The 20242-nt window shown below is 40.8% G+C and overlaps 1 protein-coding gene across 6 annotated transcripts in view; it reads left to right on the top strand.

Annotated features, from left to right (window-relative positions):
• Positions 1-20242, top strand: part of LOC132405281 (F-box/WD repeat-containing protein 11) — a 309413-nt gene that overhangs the window by 186271 nt on the left and 102900 nt on the right. For 5 of the 6 annotated variants that reach the window (XR_009515793.1, XR_009515794.1, XR_009515792.1 and 2 more), the window contains exons 8-11: positions 7964-8082; positions 11311-11560; positions 13014-13132; positions 19869-19928. Coding sequence is in view for 3 of the 6 variants with exons in the window: in XM_059989964.1 (XP_059845947.1) it covers positions 7964-8082; positions 11311-11560; positions 13014-13132; positions 19869-19928 (548 nt within the window). In the remaining 3 variants the exon portion in view is untranslated. The remainder of the gene's footprint in view (positions 1-7963; positions 8083-11310; positions 11561-13013; positions 13133-19868; positions 19929-20242) is intronic. The other variant, XM_059989965.1, reaches the window with a different exon arrangement.

Genomic DNA, 20242 nt, shown 5'->3' with positions numbered 1-20242 from the left:
AGTTCCCTATAGCTCCCAATTCTCAATTATTGGTTGGCAGTGTTGTGGATAGTGTAAAGGATTGTCGAAGATTGCAGAGACATTGATAGGATGCAGAAGTTTCCTGAGAAGTGGCAGATGGAGTTCAGCCAGGAGAAGTGTGAGGTGGTACACTTTGGAAGGACGAGCTCCAAGGCAGAGTACAAAGTAAATGGCAGGATACTTGGTAGTGTGGAGGAGCAGAGGGATCTAGGGGTGCATGTCCACAGACCCCTGAAAGTTGCATCGTAGGTAGATAGGGTAGTTAAGAAAGCTTATGGAGTGTTAGCTTTCATAAGTCGAGGGATAGAGTTTGAGAGTCGCGGGGTAATGATGCAGCTCTATAAAACTCCAGTTAGGCCACACTTGGAGTACTGTGTCCAGTTCTGGTCGCCTCACTATAGGAAGGATGTGGAAGCATTGGAAAGGGTACAGAAGAAATTTACCAGGATGCTGTCTGGTTTAGAGAGTATGCATTATGATCAGAGATTAAGCGAGCTAGGGCTTTACTCTTTGGAGAGAAGGAAGATGAGAGGAGACCTGATAGAACTATGCAGGATATTAAGAGGAATAGATAGAGTGGACAGCCAGCACCTCTTCCCCAGGGCACCACTGCTCAATACTAGAGGACATAGCTTTAAGGTAAGAGGTGGAAAGTTCAAGGGGGAGATTACATTTATATAATTCGGTATATTTGATTACATTTTATTATATTTGACTACATAGAAAATTATGTTAGGGATATACAAGATAAGAGGCAGGAAAGCTGTTTCCACTGGTAGGTGAGACTAGAACTCTGAGACATAGTCTCAAGATTTGAGGGAGTAGATTTAGAACGGAGATGAGGAGCTGCTTTTCCCAGAGAGTGGTGAATCTATGGAATTCTCTGCCCAATGAAGCAGTGGAGGCTACCTCAGTAAATATATTTAAGATAAGGTTGGATAGAATTTTGCATAGTAAGGGAATTAAGGGCTATGGGGAAAAAGCAGGTAGGTGGAGATGAGTCCATGGGCAGATCAGCCATAATCTTATTGAGCAGCAGAGCATGTTCAATGGGTCAGATGACCTAATCCTGCTCCTATTTCTTACGTTCTTATTCTGTATAATGTACATCTTATGATATTTAATTTTGTTTCATATTTTTATGATTGTATTGATTTAGCTTTACAATCTATACAAAGCACTTTGAGCCTGCTTCTTAGTATATGAAAGCTGCTGTAGAAATAAAGTTATTATAAGAATGATGGGTATACAGAGAAATCTACGCTGAAGAACTGTCACAATTCTCAACTAAATAATTAATCTCTGATTTAAGAAACATAAGACCAAATAAAGGGTAAATCATAATATTAGACATGATTAAAAAGTAGATTTTCAGGAAGATCCCTGACTCACGCAAAACAACAGGGTCTGAGTCCGAAACATCGACAGTTTATTCTTTTCTATTGATGCTGCGTGGCCTGCCGAGTTCCTCCAGCATTTTGTGTGTGTTGCTGTGTAAGAATTCCCAAATTGTTGAGATCAATATATACTGGTTAAAGGTTGAGGGTGGACTTAATTCTGGGAAATAAGATAGGTGGGTGAAAGGAAGATCAGTGGGAGAGCATTCTTGTAACTATCAAAATTCAGTGAGATTATGCAAAGTTTTGGAAAAGGACAGAGATGGAGGGTTAGAGTTTTAAGTTTGAATAAAGTGAATTTTACCATGTTGAGAAGTGGATTTAACAAAAATGGACTGACAAATGGATAACAGTACAGACAAATGGATAACATTTAAAGGCAACATGAGTGAATCTGCAGATGCTGGAAATAAATAAAAACACAAAATGCTGGCAGAACTCAGCAGGCCAGACAGCACCTATGGGAGGAGGTAGTGACGACGCTTCGGGCTGAAACCCTTCACCCTCCTGATGAAGGGTTTCGGCTCGAAACGTCGTCACTACCTCCTCCCATAGATGCTGTCTGGCCTGCTGAGTTCTGCCAGCATTTTGTGTTTTTATGGATAACATTTAAGGAGGTTTGGAGGTTCAGGCTAAAAATGCTCTTGGAAAGAGAAGTGATGGGATTGCTAAATCAAGAGTTCTAGGATTGAGGTCCATAGTGGGCAAGTGACAGCAAAAAGCAAGAAAAGGAAGCTTTGTCACAAACAAGCTTACCGTAGAAGCTTTAAAGAATATGAATTTTTAAAAGTATATTAGAAGAAAAATAAGGAAAGCAAATTAAGGAGGTTTCAGAAGTAAGAGTTCTTAATATTTATGAGTGAAGTTCTGATGTTTTCGGTTTCTTGCATTTTTTTGGTATATAAAGTGGATCCTGATTAATTGGGACACATTGGGATCTTCTTTTACCAATCAATTTCCCAGCTCTTTACTTCATCCCTCCCGATTTCACCTATTAGGGTTAGGGTTAGGGGGGGTGAAAGGAAGATCAGTGGGAGAGCATTCTTGTAACTATCAAAATTCCTGGTATCCCACATCTAGTTCATAATGATCAGAATGGTTTTGTGCAAAGACGCCAAGGATTCCATAATATTAGATGAGCTCTTAACATAATTCATGAAAAATTTGACGCTAAAGATACAGCAGTATTATCACTGGATGCTCGGCAGGCCTTCGATAGAATAGAATGGCCATATTTATTTAATGTGTTGCCTAGATTTGGAAAGAACTTTCTTAAATGGATTCAGATTTTATATACAAACCCAATAGCCAGTGTGTTAACAAATAATATAGTTTCTAAACCAGTCATCTTGGAGCGATCTATTCGCCCTTTGTCACCAATGTTGTTTATACTGGCCATAGAGCCCCTGGCTATGGCAATAAGAACGCAGACAGGCCTATTGGGCATCCAGCTGAGAGAACAGGAACATAGAATATCCTTGTATGCTGACGACGTGATTCTTTTTTTTAACAAATTTATCCATCAGTGTTCCAAACTTAATGCAACAGATTGAATTGTTTGGGCAGTTCTCTGGTTATGACATTAACAACTCAAAATCATCAATACTATTTTTGAACAAAGAAGAAAGACTGAAACCATCATAAAAACCCCATTTATAAATGCAAAGGAAGGATTTACCTACCTTGATGTCAGAATTACCCCTGAAATTAAAACGATTGTCCCAACAAGCTATGACCCACTAGTGGACGAAGTGAAAGAGATGTTGGATTGATGGATAACAATGCCCATATGAATGATTGGTCGTATAAACATGATCAGAATGAATATATTACCGAAATTTCTATACCTTTTTCAATCACTTCCTCTCACACTACCAAAATCATTTTTTGAACAGCTTAATAGTATTTTTTGGTAAATTCATTTGGACTAATAAAAAATCTAGACTGAGACTTGGGCTGTTATACCTGCCTTATGAAAGGGGAGGCTACGGCTCCCAAACCTGAAATGGTATTATTGGTCTGCTTGGTTACATGCTGCAATATTTTATTTCTCAATGGAGGCCCTTCCAGCCTGGGTGAATATTGAACAGGCATCTGTACCAAATCTCCCATTAATGCTCTGTCTGTACTCTGCAGACCTAAGAAATCTGAACAGAACAACCGAGAACCCTTTCCTCAAAAATACTATTGGCGTCTGGTATAAAGCATATCAGCATATTAAAGATATTCTTCCCATCTCTCGCTTCTCCCCAATATGAGGCAGTACGTACTTCAGAGCAGGAAGAGCAGATGGTGGTTTCAGAATTTGGGCAGACAAAGGTGTGCAGAAAATAAAGGACCTTTTTATTACATTTGATCAATTGTGTCAGACAAACCATATTCCTAAAAAACACTTTTTAAAATATTTGCAACTGAGACATTTCATATTATCAAAATATAAGTATTTAATATCTGAACCACCACTATCACATCTTAAAAATCTCACACTTCTAAACCTAAAAGGGAGGAGTCAGATTTCTTTATTCTATACAGCTTTGATGTCATATGATAAGGAGTCCACCATTGACAGGCTAGAGGCATGGAAACTGGATGTTCAAGAGGACATACAAGAAACTGAGTGGAAAATGGCATGCTCAAAAGCCCAAAAACAATCAATCAATATGAGAATGAAGCTATTATAGTATAAATGGTTAATGAGAACTTAAATTACTTCGGTCAAACTGAACCGTTGGACCCTTGACATCCCAGACACTTGTGTTAAATGTTTAGAAGAAAGGGTACTCTGTTTCACTATGTAAGGGACTGTCCTAAATTTAAAAAAAAATACTGGAAAACAGTCATTCAGACTAAACATAGAAAATAGGTGCAGGAGTAGGCTATTCGGCCCTTTGAGCATGCACCACCATTCAGTATGATCATGGCTGATCATCCAACTCAGAACCCTGTAACTGCTTTCTCTCCATACCCCCCAATCCCTTTAGCCACAAGGGCCATATCTAACTTCCTCTTAAATATAGCCAATGAACCGGCCTCAACTGTTTCCTGTGGCAGAGAATTCCACAGATTCACCACTCTCTATGTGAGGAAGTTTTTCCTCATCTCGGTGCTAAAAGGCTTCCCCTTTATCCTTAAACTGTGACCCCTCGTTCTGGACTTCCCAACATTGGAAACAATCTTCCTGCATCTAGCCTATCCAATCCCTTTAGAATTTTATAAGTTTCAATAAGATCCCCCCTCAATCTTCTAAATTCCAGTGAGTATAAGCCTAGTCGATCCAGTCTTTCTTCATATGAAAGTCCTGCCATCCCAGGAATCAATCTGGTGAACCTTCTCTGTACTCCCTCTATGACAAGAATGTCTTTCCTCAGATTAGGGGACCAAAACTGCACACAATATTCTAGGTGCAAGGCCTTGTACAACTGCAGTAGAACCTCTCTGCTCCTGTACTCAAATCTTTTGCTATGAATGCCAACATACCATTTGCCTTTTTCACCGCCTGCTGTACCTGCATGCCCACCTTTAATGACTGGTGTACAATGACACCCAGGTCTCGTTGCAACTCCCCTTTTCTTAATCGGCCACCATTCAGATAATAATCTGTTTTCCTGTTCTTGCAACCAAAGTGGATAACCTCACATTTATCCATATTAAATTGCTTCTGCCATGAATTTGCCCACTCACCTAACCTATCCAAGTCACCCTGCATCCTCTTAGCATCCTCCTCGCAGCTAATACCGCCGCCCAGCTTCGTGTCATCCGCAAACTTGGAGATGCTGCATTTAATTCCCTCGTCTAAATCATTAATATATATTGTAAACAACTGGGGTCCCAGCACTGAGCCTTGCGGTACCCCACTAGTCACTGCCTGCCATTCTGAAAAGGTCCCGTTTACTCCCACTCTTTGCTTCCTGTCTGCCAACCAATTTTCTATCCACATCAATACCATTCCCCCAATACCATGTGCTTTAAGTTTGCACACTAATCTCCTGTGTGGGACCTTGTCAAAAGCCTTTTAAAAATCTAAATATACCACATCCACTGGCTCTCCCCTATCCACTCTACTAGTTACATCTTCAAAAAATTCTCTAAGATTCGTCAGACATGATTTTCCTTTCACAAATCCATGCTGACTTTGTCTGATGATTTCATCTCTTTCCAAATGTGCTGTTATCACATCTTTGATAACCGACTCTAGCATTTTCCCCACCACCGATGTCAGATTATAATTCCCCGGTTTCTCTCTCCCTCCTTTTTTAAAAAGTGGGGTTACATTAGCCACCCTCCAATCCTCAGGAACTAATCCAGAATCTAAGGAGTTTTGAAAAATTATCACTAATGCATCCAGTATTTCTTGGGCTATTTCCTTAAGCACTCTGGGATGCAGACCTGGGGATTTATCTGCCTTTAATCCCTTCAATTTACCTAATCTATCTATACCTGAGATTGTTGGAGTAAAGGTGCCTCACCAAGCAAAAATGTGTGTACTAGGTATATAGCCAAAGAACTTTACTGTTAGTCCAAAACAGTCAACTTTAATTAGACAATAGGTGCAGAAGTAGACCATTCGGCCCCTCGAGTCTGCACCGCCATTCTGAGATCATGGCTGATCATTCACTATCAATACCCAGTCCCTGCCTTGTCCCCATATCCCTTGATTCCCCTATCCATCAGATATCTATCTAGCTCCTTCTTGAAAGCATCCAGAGAATTGGCCTCCACCGTCTTCCAAGGTAGTTCATTCCACACCTGCACAACTCTCTGGGAGAAGAAGCTCTTCCTCAACTTTGTTTTAAATAACTGACCTCTTATTCTCAATCCATGCCCTCTGGTACTGGACTCTCCCAACATCTGGAACATATTTCCTGCCTCAATCCTATCAAATCCTTTAATTATCTTAAACGTTTCAATCAGATTCCCTCTCAATCTCCTCAATTCCAGCGTGTTTGACTTTGGACTCGTATCGGCCAGGAGGATGATAGCTTTATCTTGGAGAAAAATAGGTATATCTTCTCATGCGTATGGGTGAAGGAGATGGCATCTTGTATTATATTGGAGAGGCTGACTTACATAACCAGGGGTAGGGCAGGAGAATTTGAAAAGGTGTGGAAACCTTTATTGGAGTTTCTCGGACGTCAAGGTGCATAGTCATTTTGAAATAGCTGTGTGTTATTGAGTGCTTCTGCATTTTTTTCTCTGATGTGCTTTTATTTTATTTCTTTATTAAATATGTGAAGTATGTGAAATGTTCTGTCTCTTTTCCTTTGATTGCGAAAAACGTGTGGACATGTTTCACTATTTAGTTTATTATTATTTATTTGTATATGTGAAATATATGTAAAATTCAATAAAATATTGTTTAAAAAATAAAGACAATGTATCTAGTTCGGTTAGTTGGGCGAAAAGTAGCAAATGGAATTTCATCAAGGGAATTGAGACTGGGGCTGCGCAGCCAAGGAGGTACAACAAGGCAAGAGAATACATGGTAGCTGAAAGGATATTGAATGATGTGGAGGAACATCCAGAATATAAGCCCACAGGTCTTTAAAGTTAGGGTTCAGATAGTTATTAAGAACTAAATAGGATAATTTTGCTTATTACCCAGGGCAAAGGATGTAAGAACAGAGAGACAATGCAGGAATTGTTTGAGTGCAGCATACAATTCTGGTCGCCACATTACAGGAAGATCTGATTGCTCAGGAGATAATTTGGGTCCATGTACAAGGACTCTACTGGCACTTGAAAATTGTAACTACTAGGAAAGATTTGATAGACTAGGGTTGTTTTCTTCAGGACAGTTTAGGGTCAGGGGAGACTTAATTGAGTTTAAAATAATGAGGGGGGCTACATAGCAGATAATAGTCACTATCAGATTTATAGTAAATGGCAGAATTATTAGAGAGGAGATGAGGAAATTTTTTTACATCTGGAGGGTAGTTGGGGGTTTGGGACCAAATTGTTTGAAAGGTTGGGAGAGGCTGAAACACTAGATTTCTTGGAAGAGTTGTGAGCTACAAGACTGCAGATCTGGTCCAAAATGATGGGATTAATTTGGGTAGCTTTATTTTGACAGGCATGGGCTCAATGAGCTGAATAGCTTCTTCCTGTGAAGTAATATTCAGGATATTCACCTATCATAGGAGAAAAGGCCAATCTGGGACAAATTCCAACATATTCTACAAAACAATTGAATGCAAATGGGTTTAGCACCGTGTTGGTCTTTCGTTATATGAGAACGCAGAGGATAATTCGAAAGTCACCTTTACCACCTAGTGTTAAACATGCTCTTGGATAAATTCACTGAACCATTGAGCAAAGTAATGGGATATGTCTGGAGGTGAACATTTTAAATGCTGTTCTTTTAGAAAAATACTGTTCATCTGTTGCAGATGCAGGAAATTTAAGATGTTAAAAGTACCTGATGAACTGTTCAAGTATATTGACATTTCCTTTTTGCTATATTGTCTGGATATGTGATTATGTATATAGGGAAAAACATATGCCTTAGATTTCCTGATGTCTTATATTTCTTTTGTTGGTTGCTGCAGATTTGGGATAAACAGTCATTGGAATGTTTGAAGATATTAACAGGTCACACAGGCTCTGTGCTTTGTCTGCAGTATGATGAGCGAGTTATTGTTACTGGGTCATCAGACTCCACAGTGAGGTAAGATGTGGAAACTCAACAGGAATTTAAGAAGATATAAAGTAGCACTCCAAGACTATGAATTCAAGTTTCACTATGACAACAGAAGAACTTAAATTCGTGCAACAAAATAACCTAGATTTGTCTTTTAAAAAACGCTAGTCTTCATAATAGTGACCATGAAATGGATAGTCTTGAAAAGCAATCTAAGTCACCAGGGTATCATGTCCTATCACTAGATGATCGATCAGAAGTGATAACACACTGATAATACAGGAATAGGGAACCTCTGTTTATTTGAAACTAAATGTGTCATGGGTTCAGCAAAGAAATTGCCTGTTAATGACCCTGATAACCTCAATAGATGAATCTTTGCAGATAAATCAGTACATCTCCATGTTGAACAGCAAGCATGGCAAGTAGTAAGGGCACAGAGTGAAGTCTTTAATGTCATTCCTTAAGAGTGACTTGGTAGCATCACCATTGATGGAATGGCTATGTGGTAAAGGATGTTCTTAGACTGGGTTCTATTGCAAATGGTGAGTGAATGAATGGTGGGGATAAATCTGCTTCATTTTGTTCTCACTATCAATCTGTCGCAGATGCATCATTTTACAATCCTTGTGGAGGACGTGACTTAAAGAACATATCTATCCCAAACAATTTCATAGTCCAGCACATAAATGCCATAGATAAGGCTGAAGTACCTGAGCCATCTTCAGTCTTCCTCCTGAAAACTCTGCCATGATAGAAGCCAGGCTTCAGATAATGAATTCAAACCATGTTAAGAAATAGTTGAAAATACTGGAAATAACAAAAGGCCATGAGATTAGACATCCCCACTCTGCTTCTGAAATAACTGTGACATTACACACTGCTATTAGTCTGAAAATCTGGAAAGAGTGTCCAGAATTGCCTTACCACTTAAAAGGAGGAAATATCAGTCAAATCTCTATCATCAACAATGCCATTGACCTTGTTATTGTGGAACTTTATTGCTCATTAATGTTTAACTTTTGCCTGCACATTACAAACATGAACCAGAACTGAGCTTTTGACAAGTCAGCCTTCGACTTTGGTAAAATTGAAGTAAATGGGCCATAAGGGGAAAACTTTAGGAGTCATTCCTGACGAAGGTAGTCATTGGAAGCCAACTGTCTCGAATCCATGACATTGCTGATAGAATTCCTCAGAGCAGTATCCAAACCTCACACACAAAATGCTGGTGGAACACAGCAGGCCAGGCAGCATCCATAGGAAGAAGCACTGCTACACCTGCCCTTATACTTCCTCCCTCACCACCATTCAGGGCCCCAGACAGTCCTTCCAGTTGAGGCGACACTTCACCTGTGAGTCGGCTGGTGTGGTATACTGCGTCCGGTGCTCCTGGTGTGGCCTTTTATATATTGGTGAGACCCGACGCAGACTGGGAGACCGTTTCGCTGAACACCTACGCTCGGTCCACCAGAGAAAGCAGGATCTCCCAGTGGCCACACATTTTAATTCCACGTCCCATTCCCATTCTGATATGTCTATCCATGGCCTCCTCTATTGTCAAGATGAAGCCACACTCAGGTTGAAGGATCAACACCTTATATACCGGCTAGGTAGCCTCCAACCTGATGGCATGAACATTGACTTCTCTAACTTCTGTTAATGCCCCTCCTCCCCTTCTTACCCCATCCCTGACATATTTAGTTGTTTTTTTTTCTTTTTTTCTGCCCATCACCCTGCCTATTCTCCATCTCCCTCTGGTTCCCCCTCCCCCTTTCTTTCTCCTGAGGCCTCCCATCCCATGATCCTTTCCCTCCTCCAGCTCTGTATCACTTTCGCCAATCAGCTTTCCAGCTCTTAACTTCATTCCATCCCCTCCGGTCTTCTATCATTTTGCATTTCCCCCTCCCCCCCACTACTTTCAAATCTCTTAGTATCTCTCCTTTCAGTTAGTCCTGACGAAGGGTCTCGGCCTGAAACGTCGACAGTGTCTCTTCCTATAGATGCTGCCTGGCCTGCTGTGTTCCACCAGCATTTTGTGTGTGTTCTTTGAATTTCCAGCATCTGCAGATTTCCTCATGTTTGCTCGAGTATCCAAACCTCATCTTCTTCACTGCTTCATCACTATAGTCCCATCTTATGTTCCAGAGTGGGAATGTTTGCTCTTGATTGCACACTGATTAGTTTTGTGCACAACTGCCAGAAAATGAAGCAATCCATTTAAGCATGCAGCAAGACTTGGGCAACGTTGAGTTTGATGAGCAACATGTACATATTTTTTCCACAGATGACACAAATTGAAGTTTAACCTATCCACATAAAGACTGAATGCAGGAACAGGTCAAAACTAGCAAGTGATCTGCCTCTTGAATTCCAAGGGCATTTTCACCAGCAAGAAAGAACAGGGCAGGAGTGAAATGGAATTTTCACCACTTGCCTGGATGAGTGATGTTCCAACAACTTACAAGAATTTTAACCTGATCCAGTATGAGTCCAATGCACCACACCCACAATTATAACTGTTCAGTTCCTCCAGCATCAGCCTTCTGATTATCCAGTGTATATCATCTGTGAAATATGTGCAATTTCTCATATAGACCATACTGGCAGTTCTTTCCAAATCATGACTACCATCTGGAAGGGCAGCAAGTAAAATGGGATATTGACATTTTCCGATTCGTTCAAGTTATATGTCATCCCATTTTGGAAATATTTAATTCCTTCGTCATCAGGTGGTTAGCATAATGCTGTACGGTGCCAGTGATCAGATGATTGGGGTTTAATTCCTGCTGCTGTCTGAAAAGATTTTGTTAGTTTTTCCTAAAGACGTACAGGTTAGAGTTAGTAAGTTGTGGGCATACTGTGTTGTACTGGAAGCATGGTGACATTTACAGGCTGTTCTGAACATATCTTCTGACTGTGTTGGTCATTGATGCAAACAACACAATTCACTGTATGTTTCAGTCTACATATGACAAACAAAGCAAATCACTATCGTGGAATCTCCTGTCCGACACAAATATGGGAGTAATTTCACCTGCAAAACTGCAGGAGCACTTGAGGAATAGTTTTAATAAAACTTCCTGGATTTTTCTGAAATAACCTATGTCACATCCACAAAGGTCTTTACAGGATCTATTTCCTCCTTCATACTCATTTTGGTATTTTGAGATTCATTGCAATCTTATGCAGTGTAATCCTGTTGTAAATTGCTGGTTCAGTGATGTTTCCTAACCAAATATATGCTTACCTTAGGGTCTGGGATGTGAATACAGCGGAGGTTCTGAATACGTTGATACATCACAATGAAGCAGTATTGCACCTTCGGTTCAGTAATGGATTGATGGTTACATGCTCAAAGGACAGATCTATAGCTGTGTGGGACATGGCCTCTCCGACTGATATCACTCTGAGACGAGTCCTAGTTGGCCATCGGGCAGCAGTCAATGTGGTGGACTTTGATGACAAGTACATTGTATCGGCATCGGGTGACCGAACTATTAAAGTGAGTTTAAATTTCCTCCTCTATCCGGTTGTATTATTTTACTCTTAAGTGTGTGTTTTGCCTTTCTAGAAAGAATGTTAGAATTCAATTTATTTCTAAGCCCAGCAGAATTGCTCTTCCTCATACAATCCTGGCAATGATTAGCTAAGTTTAATACACAATACAAACACTTGGCAGCTAACAAAAGGGTCTATTGCAAGTCGGGTGCTTGGGTTAAAAGGAAATATACAGGAAATGTGTTTCATGCTGGAAGATGTACATAGCTAACTGCAGTTTCAGATAGGATAACACATTCAGTTTTATGTTATTAAACCAAAGACTCTTCTGGCACCCCCCCCACCCCCCCACCACGCCCCACATTCCTTTTCTGACAAGGTAGCGCCAGTGACCAATGGCGACATCCTGCACACAGTTTACAAAACTGCTTCTTCTTTCTAACATAATTCTACTGCTAAGCTGCATGCATTTGGAGCCCGTGATTTACATTTTGATCGTGTGCTTTTTTTGGGCCGATTGAGCAATCTGGCACTTTGCTGACTTCGAGGAAGTTTGGTGAGATTGGGAGCAAAGCATGCACCCCGAAGGCAGGGAGCCCACAATTGGCTCCATTGCTTCTCTCATTGAGACATCAAGCAAAGGATGAAGTCGATGAGGACAAGAGAAAAGGGCAGGCTGGTATTCGGCACATTTGTCTGTGTTTGATCTGCCTTCCTCTCCTACTCACCAGCTGCTGTCAGAGAAAAGTGCAGAAGCTTTGGGTTCCAATTTGCAAGGATTGATCAGCAAGGCTTGTGGCTGTTGGCTTGTTTTGGGGACTTTGAGATTTATGTTGCAAATGTTTCCGGTTTATTTTGCTGTTGTTGAGTGGTCTGATCGGGACACTTTGGTGAACACTGGCTCTGTGGCTTGCAGTGGCGAACTGAACAGAGTTAACCTGAGCACTCCTGGTTTGATGTTTAATATTTCGTATGTTCATTCACCTTCCTTTCTTAAGCTTTGGGTGTTGGATGGGTTTGAAGCTTTGAATGGGTTCTATGTAATGTCTCCTAAGATGTGTGCACACACATCTTGCTACTAGCGCACAAAGGGATTTACACACAGAAGGTTGTCACCCTCTAGCTCATTGACTTGTTAAGTATATTTCGCAATCGTACACAATCACATTTCCTTTTCCAGTTTTTGATGCGGATGGGTTTTACAGTGTGGAGTTTGTGATGATTTGTCTGCAGATTTTAGAACCGGCTGATTTATGCTGTTTTTATGGAGGTTTGCTTCACTTAAAAATTCTTACATATTGTTCCTCTATCTCCTTTTGACTATGGGAAAGTCTGTAATAGACCCTCGGCACTTTTTGTTTCTAATCTGTACCCATGTGGCCTGTCTACTTGCTCTTTGTTTCTTCTTTCCCTGTTCCTGTTGACTTCATAGTGTACCTTTTGCATTTTCTGTTTAGGTGTGGAGCACAAGCACTTGTGAATTTGTACGTACCTTGAATGGCCACAAACGTGGAATAGCGTGCCTTCAGTACCGGGACCGATTGGTTGTCAGTGGCTCCTCCGACAACACCATAAGGTAGAATCAATTGTTTACCATTCTTTTTTATCTATATAGAATGACTGATGTATATGCATACAGATTTCAGGGCTATGAAATTTATGGTATAGTGGAATGAGAATAACTAAGTTGTTTTTAAAACATCATGAGCTTCTCTGCTGTTTATTTCTGATTATGGTATGTAAGGAAGACAACATTAATTGTTATGCATCCATGTTTCCAATACCATGTATCATGGTAGTGGAAGCATAGATCTCACTATAGACAGATTACACATGTGCTGTAATAATAGGTTGGAAAAGTAAACTTTTCCTCTCTACACACCCCATTGCCCTCTTTACATTGTGTTGGAGAACCTTCTATGTGCATTTTCCATTCCGTTCATTATTAAACTTTGATCTTTATTTGAAGATCTACAGATGGAATATTGATTGGCAATTCACCTCAGTGAGAGCCCATGGTTAATCTAATTCTTACCTTCAGATCCACAAAAGCCATGCTGAATTATCAGGATTCTTAGCTGTGGGTAACTGACCGACTCTTTTTCAGTATGACCAATTGGTATGATTGTGGTACATAAAAATAAAGAGTTACAGGAGGAAGGGTGGAGGGAAAGTGTAATGATGTTAGATGTTAGAAACATTGGCAATTAAAGCTGGGAGAGTGCCGAGGAGGATCACCAGGCTTCAAATTAAATTGAATAAGTGGTTCAAAAAGAGAGCAAAAAAAGTTTGCTAGTGTACATGATGATTTCATTGTCCATTCAGAAATCTGATGGTGGAGGGGAAGAAGCTGTAAATGAAATGTTGAATGTGTTATAGACTCCTGCACTTTTCCTTGATGGTAGCAATAAGAGAAGGGCGTGTCCTAGGTGATAGGAGTCCTTAATGACAGATGCTGGTGAGACATCACTTTTTTAAGATGTCTTTGATGCTGGGGAGGAAAATGTCATGATAGAGTGGGCTGAGTTTGCAACTTTCTGCAGCTTTTTCTGATCCTAAGCTGTGGCCCCTCCATACCAGACAATGATGTAACGAGTTAGAATACTCTCCATGGTACATCTGTAGAAATTTGTGAGAGTCTTTGGTGACATACCAAGTCTCTTCAAACTCATCATGAAATATAGCCACTGTCATGCCTTCTTTGTAAGTACATCAATATTTTAGGGACAGGATAGATCTTCAGGAATATTGAGACCAGAATCTTGAAACTACTCATCCTTTCCACTGCCAATCTTTTCAAGGAAGGCTGGTGTGTGTTCCACTGATTTTCCCTTCCTGAAGTCTGCAATCAATTCTTTTTGTCTTATTGACATTAAGTGCAAGGTTTTCATTGAAGCATCACTCAACCAGCTTATCTATCTCAGTCCTTTACACCTCATCACCATCTGAAATTCTGCTGGCAATAGAGTCACAGAACATTACAACACAGAAGCAAGCCTTTCAGTCCATTTAGTCCATGACAAACCATGAATCTGCTTAGTCCCATTGACCTGCACCCGCACCATAGCTCGTCATACTCCTTCCATCTATATACCCATCCAAATTTCTCCTAACTGTTGAAATCGAACCTGCATCCACCACTTGCGCTGGTCCACACACTTGCCACCCTGAGTAATGAAGTTCCCACTCATGTTCACCTTTAACCTTCCTTGTTGTAGTCTCACCATACCTCTGTGGAAAAAGCCTATTTCCATTTGCTCTACCTATACCTCTCATGATTTTGTACAACTCTTATCAAATCTCCCCTCAATATTCTATGTTTTTTTTCTACATTGTAAATAAGATTCATAATTTTCTTTACATCTTTCGATGACAATAGCTGTGTCATTGGCAAATTTGTAGATGGTGTTTGAGTTGTGCCTTGCCACACATTTTAGGGTGTAGAGAGTAGAGCAGTGGACTAAACACATCCTTGAGGTGACCACTTTTAATTGTCAGTGAGGAGGAGATATTATTTCCGATCCACACTGACTATGGTCTTCCAGTGAGGAGGTCAAGGATCCAGTTACATAGGTTGCAGGTTTTGGAGCTTGTTAATTAGAAAGCAGTGTTGAACACTGAGCTGTAATCAATAACATAGCCTGACATAGGTATTGCTATTGTCCAGGTGATCCAAGGCAGAGTGGAGAGCTGTCCGCTGTAAGCCTATTGTGATGATACACAAATTGCAGTAGGTCCAGGTTCTTGCTTGGGCAGCACATTCAAAATGCTGGAGGAACTCAGCAGGCCAGGCAGCATCTATGCAATAAAGTACAGTTGACGTTTTGACTGTGACCCTTCATTGGGACTGCATGGAAAAAAAAGTTGGAGTCAGAGTAAGGAGGAGGGAGAGAGGAGGACGTGGAAAGCTTTTGCTGCAAGGAACACGGTGGGAGAAGCAGTCATTTGAATGTGAGTACCTGGGGTCCTCAGAAGGTCCGAATCAAGAGGCTTGTGAGTTGTGTATCTGACGCACCACGTTTTCTGCTTCCTCCCCTCCTCCCACCTTATAATTCTGACTCCTCATCTTTTTTTCTCCAGTCCTGATGAAGGGTCTCGGCTGAAACGTCAACTGTATTCCTTTTCTGTAGATGCTGCCTGGCTGTTGAGTTCCTCCAGCATTTTGTATGTGTTGGTTGGATTTCCAGCATCTGCAGATTTTCTCTTATTTGGCCATGACCAAACTCTCAAAGCCCTTCACCACAATAAATGTGAATGTAGCTTGGCACTATTGTTCAGGCAGCTCACCATCACTGGTATGACTGTCGCCATGTGGAAGTAGTTGGGATCCTCTGATTGCAGCAGTGAGAGATTGAAAACACCCTTGAACACTTCCTTTAGTTGATTGCCACAGGTTTTCAGTGCCCTGCGGGGTGCACTGTCAGGGTCTGACGGCTTGAACAGTGTTCTGATATCGCCCTCCAGGACGGAGATCACAGGGTCACCAGATGCTACAGGGATTCGCACAGATGTAGTTGTGATACATGTGGCGTATTCATTCAGATTCAAAGTTGAATCCCTGAATATCGTCTTTTGTGCCAGTTTCTTCCCCCAAGCCATCAGACCCCTCAATACCCAGAGTCTGGACTGACACCAGACTTATTGCCCTCTACTGTGCCTATTGTCTTATTTACTATTTATTGTAATGCCTACACTGCTTTGTGCACTTTATGCAGTCCTGGGTAGGTCTATAGTTTAGTGTACTTTTTTGTGTTGCTTTACATAATTCAGTGTAGCTTTCGTATCGTTCCATGTAGCATCATAGTCCTGAAAAATGTTGTCTCATTTTTACTGTGTACTGTACCAGCAGTTATGGTCAAAATGACAATAAAAAGTGACTTGACTTGATTCCACCGACTCAAAATAGTCGTATAAGCGCTCCTCTGCCTGCCTTGACAGTACCTTCTTGGTACTCACTAGTAGTGTTACAGTCTTTAGTCTCTGCCTACATGTCAGGAGAAGTACAGCCAGGTGATCGGACTTTCCAAAGTGTAGGCATCAGATAGCACAGTAAGCTTTCCCGATGGTGGTATAACAGTGGTCCTCTGGGTCTACGGGTGATATATTGGTAGTTTATCAGAAACTTTATCAAATTGACCTGCTTGAATTTCTCTGCAATAATCGGGAAGGTATCTGAGTGCGCTGTTTCATGCTCAGTTTCTCCACTGCCTACTTGTTGGTAGAATATACACTGCTACCAGGATGACGGTGGAAAACTCCCATAGCAGATAAAATGGACTACACTGACCACTAGAATTTCCAGGTCCGCTGAGTGGGATTAAGGCAGAACTGCCATGTCTATGCATGGCAATAAGTTAATCATAAATGTACACCTCCTCCTCCACCTTTAGAAGCCTGAGAAGTTGACCTATCTTTGTGGAGAATTTTGAAGCCATCTGGAGCACTGCATCTGAAATGGCTGGGGTCAGCCACGTCTCTATAAAACAAAGTTTACTAAGTTCTACAATCTTGTTCTGAGGTCTTCAGTTTTATTTTCCAGAGACATTCACCAGAGGATGGTCAGAAGTGAGAGTCTAAGGCCTCTGTGTTTCAATCATACCTATAGCCCAGCACACATTCCCTGCATCCTTTTTCTTAAAGGGGAACTGCACTCACAGATTTTGCAGTTTGGGATCTGTGATTTTTGAGTATCAATAGATTTTTAAAGTCTTAAAACAATGTTGCATACAGAAGTGCACATGGTTGTGACTGTGGGTTTCAGCTGTAGTTCTAAATGGGAATATTTGATGATTCCCATGAGTTCCACGCATAGCTGTCACTTATCAGCACCATCTTGAATTATTTGTCCATGCAACAAAATTTCCTTTATTCTGATTATGTAGTGAAAGTTAAATCATCACAGAGATGGTTCTTATCTTTATACTATGGAGTTATGTCCAGTATCCTATATCCACAGTTATAGACTACTTGATAGATATTGATTGCTTTGATTAGTCCAAGCAATTGGAAAAAACACTGCCTGAACTTGAAGGGGAGTAAATTTAAAACAAATATGCATGCAAACATGGGACCATCATCCTACTTACTATAGAAAAGCACACCAGCTTGCTAATGTGTGTGGTAAAGTCTTCCATTCTTTGTGTGCACGCTGTGCAGCACTGAAGTAAGAAAAACTCGGGGGATCAGGTGCAGGCCAGTTGGATCTCTTCAGTTTTATTGAATTTAAAGACATTCCATAAAGTGGAGAACCAAGTACATTATAATAAAGCTCTGATAATCTGCTGTTTGACCATTTGGTAGTTCTGATGGTTCAACATCTGACTCAGCTGCTACTGTTTGCCATTGTTTCTTCCCACTCACTGCAGCTGTGGTTCCCACACTCCCTTTAAACTGATAATGACATTTTGTGTCGTAGTATATGAGTAGCTTGATGCAAACTGTGGTTATGAGTTGTTTGCTTTCTACTATTGGGAGTCTTCCCAGTATAACATGTTCAGCTGCAGACTCTCTTAGAGTCCTGGTTGCTGTGATTGGTTAACAAATTAACTATTAATGTATAATTGCTATGAGAGGGATAGAAAAACTACAAACTCTGAGAAACTCTGTTTCTCATCCAATAATCCATGTGTTCTGTTATGCTAAAATAAAATCATAGGATTAAATTCAAAAAAGTGGAAACTTGAAGTGACCGGTAAGCTTCTGCAGGTTTTGTTCATCCTGTTCCTATTTTATCCAGGTTGATGATAATATAAAAAATTTTGTAAATGTTGTAAGGTTTCTTGCTGATGTTTCATCTGGTTAATTTTAACACAGTGCTGTCTAGCAATATATCTTAACAGGTTTCCGGTATCTGCAGTTCTTTGATTTCCAACATCTAAGAAACTCATTTGAGAATAAATGTACAGTTAAATATCAGCGGTGCAAGTTGTGCTCAGTGACGCAGTATTTTTGCCATCTGATCTTTTGAAATATGTTAAAATGACATTCTGGTGATGTCATTGTTGAGAATGGCAGCTTAAGTCAATAGCTCCTCCGGAAAAACGCATATTTTGCCCCGTTAACCCATCAAATATAGGATTTTTTGAAAGTATTTGAACTGATAAGAGGGGCAAGAATGGGGAAAAAGAATGGAAATAAAATAAGCAACACTGCTGAGCCTGTGGATGAGAGGGGTACAGTGAGCGGCTCTCCTACCCGACCGCGTGCTAGCGAGGCTAACGATGGTCCTTGTTCAGGCAAAGCTGCAAATGTGATCAAAACTTTGAAAAAGACATGGGAGTTCCAAAAAGATATAAAACAGCAGCTACATGATATTAACTCAGAGCTCGCCAATGTCAATCAAAAAATAGCGGTGGCAGAGACTCGAATTGAGAAGGTGGAAGATTGCTTGCAAAATGTGGAACAGATGCTAAGTAAGATGATAAAAATATTAAATCAACAAGAAGGTAAACTGCTTGACCAGGAGGGAAGATCACGGTGGAAAAATATCAGGATATACAACGTTCCTGCAGGAGCGGAAGGTTTGTCTATGACGGAGTTTGTAGGGAAAGTTGCTGTGGGACACGCTGGAGCTTACCTGGACCATGGAGCTGGAAATTGAGAGGGGGCATTGCGCGAATGTCCCGCAGCCTATCCAAGGCAGAGAAGATAAGCCACGCTCTATAGTAATTAAATTCCTTCAATACGGTACCAAGGCGGAGATTCTACGAATGACCTGGGGTAAGAAGAGGGTGTGGACGATAAATTAAATATTTCGATCAAGATTACCACCCCCCCCCCCCCCCCCGGTGGTCCTGCAGAAATGTAAAGAATACTCTGAAGTAAAGTGAATACTAAAGCAAAAAAGGAGTAGATTTCAAACTCTGTACCCTGCTAAACTTTGAGTGTTTTATCAAGATGGGATCCAACTGCATCAGACAGTGGAAGAGGCGACTACAGACATGAAGGCCAGAGGGTTGCCCCGTCAGCGTGATCAAACCGAGGGAAAGCCTGGCAGAGGAATTATCCCGCTCTGCTTGGGAAATAGTGCGAGAATTGAGAAAGCAGGAGACAGGAGGAGGGCGAGAGAAGTATGTCAGGGAGAGACTGGAAGTTTTCCAAAGACAGCCCTCACCCCCTCAAGAAGAGCCATAAGGTTTGGCTAACTTTAAAAATGTCAAGAAGCTAAATGGAAGGAAAAGTAGACGGTGATATACCTATCTTGAGAAATACTTATAATGTGGATTTTATATTACTCAGTTATTCTTCTTTATTCATTCACTTACTCCTTTCTCCCCACCAAAATGAGAATATATATATGTGTGCGTATACAGGCAGCCCCCGGGTTACGTACGAGCTCCGTTCCTGAGATCGTCTTCAAGTCGGATTTGTATGTAAGTCAGAACAAGTACATCCGGCATTATTTAGCGTCAGTTAGTCAAACATTTGTTTTAGTATATGGTATATATTTTACCTTTCTATGCATATGGAACACTTAAGAAACATCTGTATTCCAATAATTAAACCACTGCGTTGCTTAGTAATAATTGTAGCTTTCATTGGGGCAGAGCCTTTTACGTGCTCCATTTTTCTCACTTTATCCGTTATCCTTTAAAATTGTTCCGATCATTGACCGACTGTAGCCTAACGTTTTTCCAATGACCGATGGCATTTCACCTCTTTCCAAACGCTTTATTTTCAATTGCGA

Source organism: Hypanus sabinus, chromosome 15, assembly GCF_030144855.1.
Source record: "Hypanus sabinus isolate sHypSab1 chromosome 15, sHypSab1.hap1, whole genome shotgun sequence".
NCBI classification, from domain to species: Eukaryota; Metazoa; Chordata; class Chondrichthyes; order Myliobatiformes; family Dasyatidae; genus Hypanus; species Hypanus sabinus.
Note: the sequence above shows the minus strand (reverse complement) of the source record. Positions and strands in the feature narration are given on the sequence as shown.